At 46.2% G+C, this 13,753-nt stretch overlaps 1 protein-coding gene across 1 annotated transcript in view; it reads right to left on the reverse strand.

The window, feature by feature from the left end:
• Positions 1-3,426: 3,426 nt before the first annotated feature.
• Positions 3,427-13,753, reverse strand: part of T265_14127 (hypothetical protein) — a gene marked incomplete at both ends in the record, with an annotated part of 18,015 nt that continues 7,688 nt past the window's right edge. The window contains 2 exons of the mRNA XM_009172145.1: positions 3,427-3,487; positions 6,206-7,355. Coding sequence (XP_009170409.1) covers positions 3,427-3,487; positions 6,206-7,355 — 1,211 coding nt within the window. The remainder of the gene's footprint in view (positions 3,488-6,205; positions 7,356-13,753) is intronic.

The raw sequence follows: 13,753 nt of genomic DNA on the forward strand, positions 1-13,753 counted from the left end.
AGCGCACGCCTTTTCGATGATGATCCCTGAGTTGCTCCAATTCGGAACGCAGTGTTGATTCGCCTGGTCAGAAGCGAAGAAAGCAGCACCATAGTTACCTCAGTGTCATCATCAGGAAAGTAGCAACAGGAAAATACCAAGACAAAAATAGCCACCAATCAAAGAAGCTACTGAGCCGAACCTACCGGATAACGCTCAGAATCAAAGAGCATAAGGTGACATCACATTCAGAAGCTGTAACTTAGCCAGAAGAGGACAACAAAGTTATCCGTTCATTGTAAGCCAACTATGTTTACTCCTTACTCTACAGAGTAGACGCCTATCGATGGCACAAGAGACGAGGTTGGGGAAATGGATAGCGGAAATTCACCAGTGTTGTTGTCAGACAGTGGTTACCGATCTGAAACTAACTCGTCCCTGTAAACGTTAATTTTTAGGAAAGAGTTCACTTCCCGCTGATTTACTGTTTCCTTGTTTTTAGGATAGTATAAAGGACGATAGTGAAGTGAAATAGATCTAATAAGGCTCTAAAGAGCTCCGCAGCTTCGTGTTTGGAATCCATACAAGCCCCCTTGCACGTGGCTTTGAACCATGGCGTACATTGCGCGTAACAGGTCTCAAGGAGAGCATACTGTGAACATTTTAGTACCGGGATTCGGTTACGTCAGCAACGACTGAAGACGGTCCATCTGTAAGATACCATGGATAGATCCGTCACGAAGAGACTGAATCTTACCATGATGTGGCGGTTTGAATACGTTTGTAACACGAAGATCTATGTTGCGGGGGGGAGGTTGTTCCTGTGGCACCTATTCTCTTATACCAAGTCGATCGTCCAGCTGTAGAACCCTTTCGGTGCCTAACTGCTATGCCACCAGAAAGAAGCACGAGGGCTGGGATACTGTCAGATTGCTCAAACCTAGAAAGAAGTCAACAGGCAGAGGGCGGGTTCGAACCACGGACCTTCCGATCAGTAAATTCGCACTCTAACCACTAAGCCATCACGCCCCATCTCTCATACCAGATTGTTCAACGATTAGAGTTCTGACCAACACAGTATCCACATCCATCGAGTTGGGGCTTAAAAATATGGTAACTCGTCCGTTAGAAAAACAGTGCAGACGTTTCCCCCCAACAGCTTGCGGTTGGGATTTTGATTCAAAAGCTTGAGCTCAGGACCCTAATCATCCACCTAACCAGGTTTGGCCACCATGACAGTATCCCAGCCCACATACTACGACGGATTCTACACATCACATTGGCCATATTGCGGTGCTACCAGATGCTTGCTGCATGTAGCAGGGCAGGCAGGCGAAAACACGCTACTTCTAGTGCCTCCTTCCTTTCTGCTCCTGACTTTTTTTCACACCTACCCCACCCCATTAATAGTACCCTACTTGTAGGACTGGCGATCCCGCTCATCCTGTACGACCACAACATCTGCGTGTCAGCCGGCGCCGAAAACCTCGTGCGATCCGAAATCAATCTTTAAGCCTAGGCGCTCGGTCTACCTGACCACGCCCTGAAGCAAGCAGAACAAGTTTCTCTCGCTCTTACACTGGGCTCACTTGAAACTGATGTGTACTGTGGATCAGAAACAAGAATTCAAGGTGAAAGCACAGTCATCTAAATAACTATCCCGTCAATCTCTACTCCTTCCGGCTGCCCACTTCTGGCAACCCGGAGGCCTCGGCGGCAAGATGTACAGGGGTTGGTATAGTCCGAAGTCACCGGGTGGAAACATCCCTACTTGAGTAGATACTCACTGATAGCCACCTCTATGCACCTCACCTGGCAACGTCGAAGGAATCTCACAAGCGGGAAGCTGATCGTTGTCTGTTTATCTTGTTCTTATAAGGCGGAGTTAGTTTTGAAGGCAATATATCACCTTGAAAGGAACCATCCGCTCTGGTACAAGAGTAGTTTCTCGAACTTTCATCTGACCAACCTGCGTTTCGGACAGCCAATGTGCCGTAAATATTTGTGAAGGCACTCATGTCCATTGATTAAGGATACGTACAGTGGGTTGAACAGATTGAGACCTCGGGAATGCAAGCAACAATAGTTTTCACATATAATAGACAGACCATCTGCTTTATTATCCATCTACCTTTTGTTTTCCCATAATGCGGGGCATCCCCAACAAGTGTGGGCTGATTTCACGCAAAACTTGGGACGCATCATTGAAATTACCCTGGTCTGAGCTACGACTGCTATACAGAAATGCGGCCGCTGAAGACTACATGCGATAAAGGCACTGAGACGACACCTTTGGTGTTCTTCAACCATGACTTTCAATTTGCTCAGTAATGACCCTTATCAGAAATACCTACTTGTGGGAAGTTGAATCATTTTGGCGTTCCATTTTATTGAGGGCTTTTCAATACAGATGGTGTAAAAAAAGAAGTGAAGAATGGGTCGGTCCGCCGAAAATGACGCAAGCCACTACGAAGTAACCAAAACGAAATTTTAAATCCCAAAAGAAAGTAGGTTCGTGTGAATAAGGCTTTCGGATGAAGACTGACTGGATTTGAACGTGCCCATGTAAGAGGAATAACACGCGGCTGAATCTGTTACATAAAAGGGAGCTACAAATTTAATTATCAGCCGTTGATCCAGCAAATAAATAGCTGGGTCGTTTGACAAAGTAAACCGAAGCAGCGTGAGACGAAACTAAACGACAAGTAGTCTGAGACCCATGACCCACCACCATTAGAGATACAGCGGATAAACACTGGTCCCTGTGAAAATGTGTCCACATATTGGTAACTCGGGGCGCGCAATAACGATCTCTCCTCGTATGTCAACAAGACGTTCGCAAGTTAATTGACAAGGTCGGATAACAGACCAAATGCTGATCATCAGCCGACCGCTTCTTTTGGAATGCCTCCTCGAATAAGATAAGGCAAAAAAAACAGTTAGAATTGTACTTGATCAGGTAGCTGTTGATTTGTTCGCCGAGTTTGACAATGGATTTAAGAACGTTTCGTCACCATTCGAGGAGAGACCTTCAGTGCGCTGTGGCTAAATTTGACCAAGAGGGAAGGCCAATAACACCACACTTCGATAAAACATCAAGATAACGGTGTATCCACGACAGGCTTTGAGCCTCCTCGTCCTTCTGCAGGAGACAGCCTTAATAAAGCAAATTGGGAAAGGGGATATCATCAATATCCGCTGTAAGAACCGCGTACTTGTCGTAGTGGCTGTAGCCACAATTTCGTCCAACGGTGATTTGGGGAGATGGGGCAGGCGGCTGTGCATCGGAGGCGGGAGCTGATAAATTAGTGCGCAAGTGCAGCACCGTAGGTGAACTATTAAGTGGGGAGATTGGGAAGGGAGTTATGCATTGAAGACAATAGCTTGGATGCATGAGCGCCATTGAGGGTGCGACTGGGCCATGTCTGACAATGTCTCTAACCATTGATATCGTCTCGCTTCCTGATGAGACATAAAACGCAGGAAAGGCTTCATCCAGGTAGGATATCTGGAGCGAAAACGGAGTAACGAAATAGGGCGTTTCAATAAGTTTCGATGGATCAACAACCAAACACTGATCGTGGAAAATGTGCTCCACTGTTTTGTGATTCAGAAGCCATCCGATATAAACACATATAACTAACCGAAAATACCCGAATTCTCAAAAACGCCTGGCTTGAAAATTACAGGAAAGGGCGATCACAGTCTGGACCGCGAATCGTATCACCGTGGCCTACGGCCCACCTATCCCAGACCAGACATAAACCATTGCGTTTTGCGCTTCGACTGAATGACTCCGAATAGAAACACATTGTGAATTCGAGATAGTACAGTGGATTAGGCGCGAACTTACTGATCGGAAGGTCCGTATGGGTCCGAGACGTGGCCTCTGCGGACAGATGATGAGGTATCTTCAGGTTTTCGATCACCGATGCCCCAGAAGCGTGGCCGGTTTTGGGTGGCGTCAGTGTGTTAGTAACGACGTAATTAGAAAACGGGTACTTGGTTGTGCTGCTTAAATCCCGGAAAACATCCAGCACCATCCACTGCGATGGCTGTCATGTGCTACGCATACCGAAACACCGTCTACCGAGACGAATGTTGTTCTCCGTGCCTCCTTCAGAATGGCACAAACCACGAGGTGGACAGCGCACGACGTGACAGAAAGGCGTGAAAGGGATCACGAAGAGTTTGGGTGTTGTTGGTGTTGTCGCCTACCAGGATGGGGTCCCGGTGACCCGTCTGTGCTTGGCTAGAGACGTTGCAAGAAATGGCGGCTAATCGATGTTAGTGGCGTTCGTGTTATCAGTTTCTTCCCAGAATGTCTGATTGAGCGCTTGGAGGTGTAGGCACCTCAGAATGCTTGACATAGACCAGAACCAGGTCCCCTCCCTCACCCACCATTTTTCTCTTCTTTTCACACTAGGGCTTTATATATATATATATATATATATATATATATAACTAGAAGAACCTTATGGTTGTACGGCAGTGAAGCATCAGTGCCAGCACTGATGTTGCTGTTTTGATGATGATGTTGGTGATAATGATGATGAGTTCGAACCCAACCTCGGCTGCTCCTGTCTGGGCTTGGGTAACCTGACAGTATCTGCTCTCATGCTTCCTCCGGGTGGTATGGCAACTGTGCGCCAAAGGTGTTACGGTTGAACCATTATTATAACTATTATTATTAGGAAATTGTTCCGGATACTATCTTTTGTTGGGAGACACTCAGTCAAACAGAGAATAGTCTAACTGGCCACAATCATCCTAGTTTTGCGCCGACGAACCATGTGCAAGCATACGTCGGTTCGGGTTTCTACAAAAGCTAGTTATCGACGGAGTAAATTAATCAAGGGTCAGAGCAAACAGCGGATTAAAAGGTAGGCGTCAATGATTACGGGACTACGCCAAGTCAGTGACAAAGACAACCCACTGATGACCAAACTTGGCGGGCCGCATTAACCGAAAACACCAAAACCTGTTACAAAGCTTCTCATACCATATCCAGGTCATGGTTTGTCTACGCTGCACATTCCTCCAGTCACAAGAACAAAAAAGTAGCGATAAGGCGACCGATCACCCGGTATATGGAAATCGACGAGCCGAACTAGCTGGTTTGGTCACGCTGCATCATGTAAATCTCACAAGAAAAAAATGTCGAAGTCGCTCAAGTGTTTATAGATGAACGTCTGTAATGTTTGCCAGATGTCAACCACATCACTTTCATTGAAATCATCCTTTTTTCAAAACGTTCACGACAATTTCGGAGCCTGAGTAAAGCAATTTTTCGAAGCATATTAGCTTCCTAAATTGATAAGATTGATTGCAGTCGGGCATGTACGGTAACGACAGCAGCGGCTGCAAATAGATCGATCACGCCCGATATGACTTATCTATAGTCACTGATATGGACAGTTCAGTACTGTTGCGTGCATACATTTGGGTTAGCGGTATTTACCACACCTCATAGGACAGCTATCAATCTCGTGGACATTCCAAAGACAAGCCGAAACTGACGTACACAACCTAGTACAAATGCTCGTACTGTGGAGAGCTCTTAGGATGTTTCCGAACGCCTAACAGACCAGAAATCAAATTCGGAAAAAATAGAGGATACATACTTTGCCCGCTTAACTAGAACATAAAACTGCTTGGTATCTGGCTTAAGGGACAAGTTTCGTCTGACAAAAGTGCTGGGGGAAGCCGTAGCTCTCCTAGGTTATTCCTCGAAAAATGTGGCAACGCTGGACGCCCTACAGAAACATGGTGAAGCAGAATTATTGGTGAAAAATAAGACATCAAAAGCTTTAGCGCTTTAACCACTGGGCCATCTTGGCCCCGGGACATGACGTCCGACACATAACTGTTAAAAGGAAGTTCGAATAAATCATCCATTCGGTAGAACATGCAATGGCAGGTGGTAACTCAAAAGATCTATAAGGCTTCCAGAGATTTGATTGTTAATTACCTCGCAGCATAACAGTTTCACACAACTGAAACAAGTTACTGTGGCGGAGCTAACCACAACTGACTGTTCCCTTGGGTAATTGCTCTGCTGTGACACACTACCGCCTCATCGTTTCACCATCAACACCATCCCTTTCGACATATCAAGATATCAGCAGCATAGTTCATTAGGATACCAACTGACTACTAGAACAACCGACTGAAACACCAAAAGGGTCATGTGGTCTGTGTCCAAGATACGTGGTAATAAACTTACTCGTCGGAAGTCGTGTTACCGAGTTTCGACACTGAGGAAGGTCGAAAAGGACGTTTGGGTTGTCTCCGTGATGGACGACCGCGTCGTTTTACTGTACTTTTAGAAGCAATCTGACTGGAGGGACCAGCTGCTTGTGCAACAGCGTTCAGAGATCCCGAAAGTTTATCCTCAGTGACCCATGGTGGAGGTTCGACTGGGTGGACTAAACTGGGAGTGCTCTCGCTCTGATGACGTAATTCCTGTAAATTAGCAAGGAGTTCCGAAGATCTTTTTCGACCAGGAAACAATGGACCAGATACATAAACCGAATCAGAATTGCTCCGAGGACGCCGACCGAGAGGAAGCCGCGTTGTGGGCGTTCCAGAAGAGCATGCGTATGTGAACGGATCTCCATTCATACTACCGGTAGATATAGTAGACTGAGCACACGAGTCACAAGATCCAACACCAGAGTCAGAAGTAGTGTGTGACGAAACACCCAAACAACGCGAGAATGACGAAAAACATAGTGCATCGCCATTGGATTTGCTTGACATATTTGGACTCATTTTTTTAAATCGATTGTACGAGCCAAGACTGGCTCCCATGGATTTACTGGACGTGAAGACCCCCGGCTGAAACCTGTCCGATTCAGGAAGTGAATTCTGCAGCGCAGTGGTGCTTTGTTGTGCCGCCGTGCACGGCTCATTAGTAGAACAGGTAAAAGGTACGTGTAATACACGCGAATCCGAACAGGAAGTGCAAAGGGAAGTATTGATCGGTGAACAGTTTGATTGCACGTGGTCGCACGTGAGTAATCGATGGGGACCAGAATAGTCAACAAACGGGTGTTCACTAAGTTCGGGCAATTGTGTCAAAAACTTTAACTGACGGTGAAAACGAGAACTGCCGCTTGGTACAAGCCTCCTGGAACTCTTTCGCCTACATCTTGATGTGAACGAGACACCAGCTCTGCGTTTGCGATGAACAAGGCCACCGTAAACTCGGAAGCGGCCAGTCGGACGGTAGCGATAATGGTTCATACGGCGATGGGGTTCCACGAGATGACGAACCAACAAAGGTATTAAGCCATGTTCCCGAGCAATTCTGTGACGCCAATGTCGGTCAGCTAAATGCTTGTTGTAGATGGCCACTAATGCCAGTCTCAAATCTGGAGGAAGACGAAAATAAAACATTTGGTAATTCTGTTGGTTCGCAGAAGACAGCTCAGCGAAAAAAGAAGCTCGAACTCGAGGTGAAAGGGAATTCGGTGAGCACATGCTTTTAAACACTGGCTTATGCGACTTCTTCTAGAAAAGCGGTGAAAACTAGAACAATCACAAGGTCCAGGAGCCTTGGGTTCTCTCAGCTGGCTTATCATGCCTATCAAAAAGGTGTGTCCTGAAATATCTGCTACCTTATGCGGTGGTGGGGCTTAAAGAGTTGTTTGATTCCTGATCCCAAGGCTATGCTAGATAGTCATGGTTGTGACTTCCCGAAATCCATTCCATTTCTTCGCAAAAGGAATTTCGGTTACAACGTAAGAAATAGTCAGACAAGTATGATAAAAACAACACTATTCCGCTTCAGTGTGCCAGCTACTTTGCCAGCCAAGAGTAAAATAGAGTTAAAACAGGGACGTGGTCAGGTGATACCAAATGCCAGTAAGGTCACTCCCATTTTACGCCATCATAGCTGTATCACCAAACGAAGTTTTGAGATAAGCCTACTAACGTATATCATGCAAGGAGCAAAGTTGATAAGGCCAACGGCAAAAGATATCGAGCTCGTGAATGACGCCAAACGAACCAAGTGAATGGCCATTTCAGATCAAGGAAGGCACACGGTTCCTGGCCGTCCAATTTCAATCCGAAACAAACATTCATCCAGATAAATAGTATTTTGAAATAAAGAAAGACCACCAAAAGTATGGGTGTTTGAGGTCTGCAAACCATATGAGTAGGTCAGACATTAGATATTGTACCAGGAGGTTGTCCATGAGAAACAGCTTGCACATACAGCGTGGACATTTAAGTCGCCACAAAGCTAAACCAAGTAAGGTATCTACCAAGTGTGAAGACTGTTGCATTTGTCTCCACAACCCAGATTCAGCGGGGCGAATGACGGTTCGGTATTAAACAAATCTTATCGAGATGAGGATGGGACGTGGCACACAGCACGTTATTCCCAGGACCAGTATAAGATAATGAGTTCCGACAATGAGAAGTTGGACTTACAGGATTACGATAGACTGCCAGTGAAATGACATGTGAAATTCGCAACAGCCTTGAAACAGATGAAGCTTTTGTAGTTACATTTTGAAAAGCTATGATTGTTAATTGAAAAAGTTAGTCTGTGAAACCAAATGATAAAGGTTGGTGACAGTATACGGCAATAGGTTAGACAACATTCTGGCCTGAAATCTTAACAAGCAACATGATGATGCTTCCATACATTTAGCTTACATAACAAGAGTGCATACGGAAAGAAGATAGTTCAGCTGTAAAACCCTTCCGGTGCCTAGCTGCCATGCCACCCGGAGGAAGCACGAGGGCTGGGATATTGCCAGGTCGCCCAGGCCTAGACAGGGGAAATCGAGTGACAGAGGTTGGATTCGAACCACGGACCTTCCGGTCAGTAAATTCGCGATCTAACCACTTGGGCGATCTCGTCCCAGAGTGCATACGAGAAAATATGCGATTGCTGACGCCTCCCATATTTCTTCAGCATTATCCAGTACATCCCCTTTCGTCTCGCTTGAAACTAACCCTATGTAGATCTCTGGTGTAAGCACCTGTCAAGCAGCTAAAGAATCGATACACCACTCACAACTACTGGTACCATGTATATTTGCCTTGCCTTGACCATGCTGTGAGAAACAAGCCAAACAAAATCGGAATAGGACAGCTCCGAGTAAGAGATCCCGGTCAAAGTTAGGGCATGCAAGATGATGTCGTTTTTTGAATTCGCTCAATATTTAAGTAGTGGTAAGTGAGAAACCCCCATCAATTTATTGAAAATTTTGCTAATCTTTATTCGCCACCTAATGCGTGCTTTGTTCTCACGTACTCATGGTGCTTTACCTAGACGTTGCCGATTACGAGCTTCGGATGGCCCTGAAACGATACAGTGAGTTGCGAATGTTTTGATAGTCTCAGTTTACGAGATGAGTCTTCATTAGTCGGCTGGATATCCAGAGGAACTAGCAACGTTCCAAATACCGAACTTTTTCGTGGTGGTCATGTATGCAACAACGAACTGTAGCAGTGTTTATCTGATGCTATCGAGAACTGACTAACCTGTTGACTATCACGAAGAGCTCGGATAGTCACAATGGCAGGATATTTCAATGCACTGATAGGACGTCTCAATTCATCAGAAGCATACTTTATTGGTATGTTTAGTCTAGATGCAAAACGCAATACTGAGGATAAGTGTCGTGTACGAATTCAGTTACCTCTCAGCAGCATTGGGTTCGGAAGGAACGAGGGCCGTCGCTCTATTCGACGTCACCCCGCTCCGAGCGGTCTTGCAGCCAGGGCTGACGAGGCTCACATTGCCGGTCGTTTCAGAATACACGTGCTGCTTCAGATTTTCATCAAATCTGTCGGATAAGTCCCATTTAGCAGCAGAAAAGCTTTGCGAGCCATAAGTGAGAGAAACACATCAAAGGTTGCTACGCAATGCATCACAGGCGGCCTCCTCAGAAAACATCCACCGTAAATAAAATGAGATGATCACGGCAATACGTCAAGCCAGGAACTCTGTTTGTAATGTTTCGATACACGTACGCTGACGCCAAGGAATCACAGAACGGTCAATATCACACACTGACTCAAAGCTTTCCGTCCCTTCTCGTTCAGAGGACAATTAGGCTGGACAAGAGGCCATACAAAAATTCAAACGTAGCCTATGTGGATGGAGGCATGGTGGAACCAAGAACTTCCACAAACGGAAGAGGTCCATGTGGTTAGGAATTTACGAAAGAAGTTCAAGTCAACTCGCAAACTGGAACATAACAGACCCTCCGTGAGTTAACCGAAAATAATAAAAGAAACTCAAAGTATGACATCCAGCGTCTAGAGTGCTGCGCCAAATATTTTCAACAGTTCAACTGACCCCTTGTCCATCTATCTATGTTCCATTCAATCCGCTCATTTTGGACGACACCTACGAGTATATATCCCATATCAGTCTTTGAGGTACTAATTCGTTTTTCTGTCTTCAGACGATATCGGAATACCAGGCCCGATGAGCTTACCTTAGCGTTACTCAAAGGTAGTGGAATCTTCATCTTTCGCATTGACACGGTTGTCCATGGGTATCTGGAAATAATGAATTTGGTCCGTACTTTGGTGGCTAAAGATATTCACTTCTAGGAACGTTGTAGGCTTGGCATCCCGGGATGTCCAGTGTTAGGGCAGGCCAACTGCGGATCTGTACACGAAATACTTGGGAAATATTTGTGGTGTATGTTCAACTTAATTTTAAATTTATTACCTATAAACCATGTACCATAGGCAGATTGGTTCCAGCTGATGCAGTTTTGGTTACCCGGAAGTGGGAGGGTGTGGGACATACAGCGGACCCTTGGAGGCGATGGCATGTAGCGTTAGTTCGGAAACTGAGCAGCTACGTGTAGAAAGCGATGACTTTGATGCAAAAGCACCGCTGCTTGCGCGACTGGGCAATTTCTGCCAGTGTCACCAACCATTGGTGAGTTGAGTCCGAGTACCTATCCAGGGAGGCGGCAGCTGTCGACCTCGAGGCCGATCCCATTCAGCACAAGGATGGACGAAAAGAGCTCTGTGAAGCAAACGGTCTTCTAGTATGCGAAGTACAATCCCCACCAGAGTAACCTATGAAACGGGAAAGATCATCCTTCCAAGGACCACCTAGCATACCTCCGCATTATTATTTCAACGTTCCCACCAGACCCGAACAGTGGTTCGGAGAAATCGATGATCAAACAACACCATCTTTCGTGTGTCCTCTACTAGAGACCACCTCTCTGATCCACAAAGCAGTATGGGTCGCATTGCCACAGAGTAAACTCTGCAACTTGACAGACAAACTCACGTCACGAGGGCGCTATAGGTGCCGGATGCTGACAAAATCTGCCTTGATTTTCCCGATCCGAGAAGTAATCTCCTCACAAACCAGTTTACCCGAACTTGCACAACTTCGCAGGCAATCAAATTTATCCGCTACGTCGATTGACTCTTCTGCAAGCATGAGACTCGGGTTTGATCCCACCCAGTCCTGCAGCAGTACTTTACAGTTTGCAGGTGTGAATCGATGCCTACCGTACGGCAGAATTATTTAAACTATTTGAGATGGTTTGCATTTTTGAAGGATCCGAACTAAGGAGAACAATACCGTCCGCATAAGCAATGTCTGTATAGCAACGCCCCGGGAGCACTTCGACCAGGTTCCAGAGGCAGACGGAGAAATTTCAAGCAGCATTTCAACAACAAAACTGAAGAGGAAAGAGGACAGCCTTGTCTTACACCAATAGACGTGGTGAACTCAGGCAAAGGCTTATTGTATACCAGTAGCAGTCCACAGGAGTTCGTACACACAACCCTTATAAGGGATATAAATAATAGCTTAAATATCCCCATGGTTTGAAAAATAACACAGTGACGAACACTAATGTTATCGGGATCTCGTCATCAGGTCAGTACATATCTAATGATTAAAATAGGAGCGAAAAATGAAATACGATGCGAAGATTGGTTAGTGAAATGCAAAATGTGGAGACACGAACGATTGGTTGTCTGCGCCCCCTCCCCATGTGGCCTCCAGTTGGATGCTGTGAGACAGTCAAGAGGGTTGTTGAATGACTTGGCCGGCTGATTCATGTCAATAATAAAAATAATCGTACAGCTGTAACACTTTCAGTGCCCAACTGTCATACAAACAGAAGGAAGCACGAGGGCCGGGATATTACCAGGTTGCCCAAGCCTAAAGGGAGGAAGTCGAGAGAGAGAAGTAGGGTTCGAACCACGGACCTTCCGGACAGTAAACTGACGCCCTAAATACTTGGACCATTTGAAAGCAACATTCTACATTTCCAGACACCGCCAAAGTTTTGGACGATCGACAGAGTCAGAAGCAGCTTTCAGATAATAAAAACACTAGCGTGAGACTTTCGAAAGGGTGACGCCACTCAGGAACTCGGCATGGTTTATATACCCTCGACCAGGGCGAAACCCAGCTTGATACAAAGCTGCCCGTCCTGATAGTAAATCAGCCTACACAAAATAATGCCAGAAAAAACTTTATACGTGACGGATACAAAACTGATGCCATGAGGGCATTCGTGTGACGTTCTTCCACCCTCTTTGGAAACTCGGATGACAGATCTATTCCACTGGCATTCTGCTTTAGTTCCAAGTATGCTTTTTAGACTGTTCACCAGGACCTCACCACCTTTGAACAGTGTGGGGTAGAGACCATCTGAGCCAGGTACCTTCTCGCGCTTGAGGATTGATATATCACGGTGGATTTCTGCTGTTAATGGCGGGCTGTTATCGATGCTCCATTGAGGCCACCTGGATTTCCCATAGGTTACGTTGAAGGAGACCAGCTGAACTGCTCTTTTTTGGCCCATCACTCATGCTAACGGTTTTGTGAATGAAATGCCGTTCCATCTTTTTCGCATATTGTACTTCTTTTGGTCGGTTGGTCGAATCAGCTGAAATAGGATGTAGCTGCTACCTGCAGCGACATCCTTCTCCATTCACGAGTGTTCTCCGTCATTCTTCAATCTTCTGATTATCCAGCTTGGTCATCATCATCATCATCATCGACAGCATGACATCAGGGTTCAACAGCGATGCTTGACTGCCGTACAACCATGACTTATTTGAAAGCCTTATTGTGAAGAAAAGAATAAAGGTGGATGGGGGAGGGACTTAGTGCTAGCTTAACACAATCATTCCGAGGTGCCTACACCTCCAGACATTCACTCAGGCAATCTGGATAGAAACTGACAACAAGAACGCCACTGACATCGGTTGGCAGGCATATCCTGTAGTGTCTCCAACCAGGCACAGTGAGGATCACGCGGTCCCCACCCTGGAAGGCGAGTAGCACCGACAGTACCCAAGCGTTTCGTGATCTCCTTCATACTCATCCGCCAAGTCAAGGGTTGGCCACCTCTCTGTTTGCGCCACTCTGAATTGGGCATGGAAAACAGTACTCTCTTCGGCAAACGACGGTTCGGCATACGTAACACAACCAACCAACGTAGCTCCTGGTGCTGGACACATTCTTCAGGGTTGGCCCTCTGTTTGCGCCACTCTGAATTGGGCATGGAAAACAGTACTCTCTTCGGCAAACGACGGTTCGGCATACGTAACACAACCAACCAACCAAGCTCCTGGTGCTGGACACATTCTTCAATGGAAGTACCCGTTACACAACCGAAAACACGCTCTCTAACTGCCTCGTTATGGATTCGCCGACACCAACCCACACGAGCTATGGTTCTGAGACAACGATTGTCGAACACCTGAAGACGTCTCAGGTCCGCTGCTCGAATAGGCCAAGTCTCACAGCCAT

The sequence above is a fragment of the Opisthorchis viverrini genome (assembly GCF_000715545.1).
Source record: "Opisthorchis viverrini unplaced genomic scaffold opera_v5_145, whole genome shotgun sequence".
Lineage (NCBI taxonomy): Eukaryota > Metazoa > Platyhelminthes > Trematoda > Opisthorchiida > Opisthorchiidae > Opisthorchis > Opisthorchis viverrini.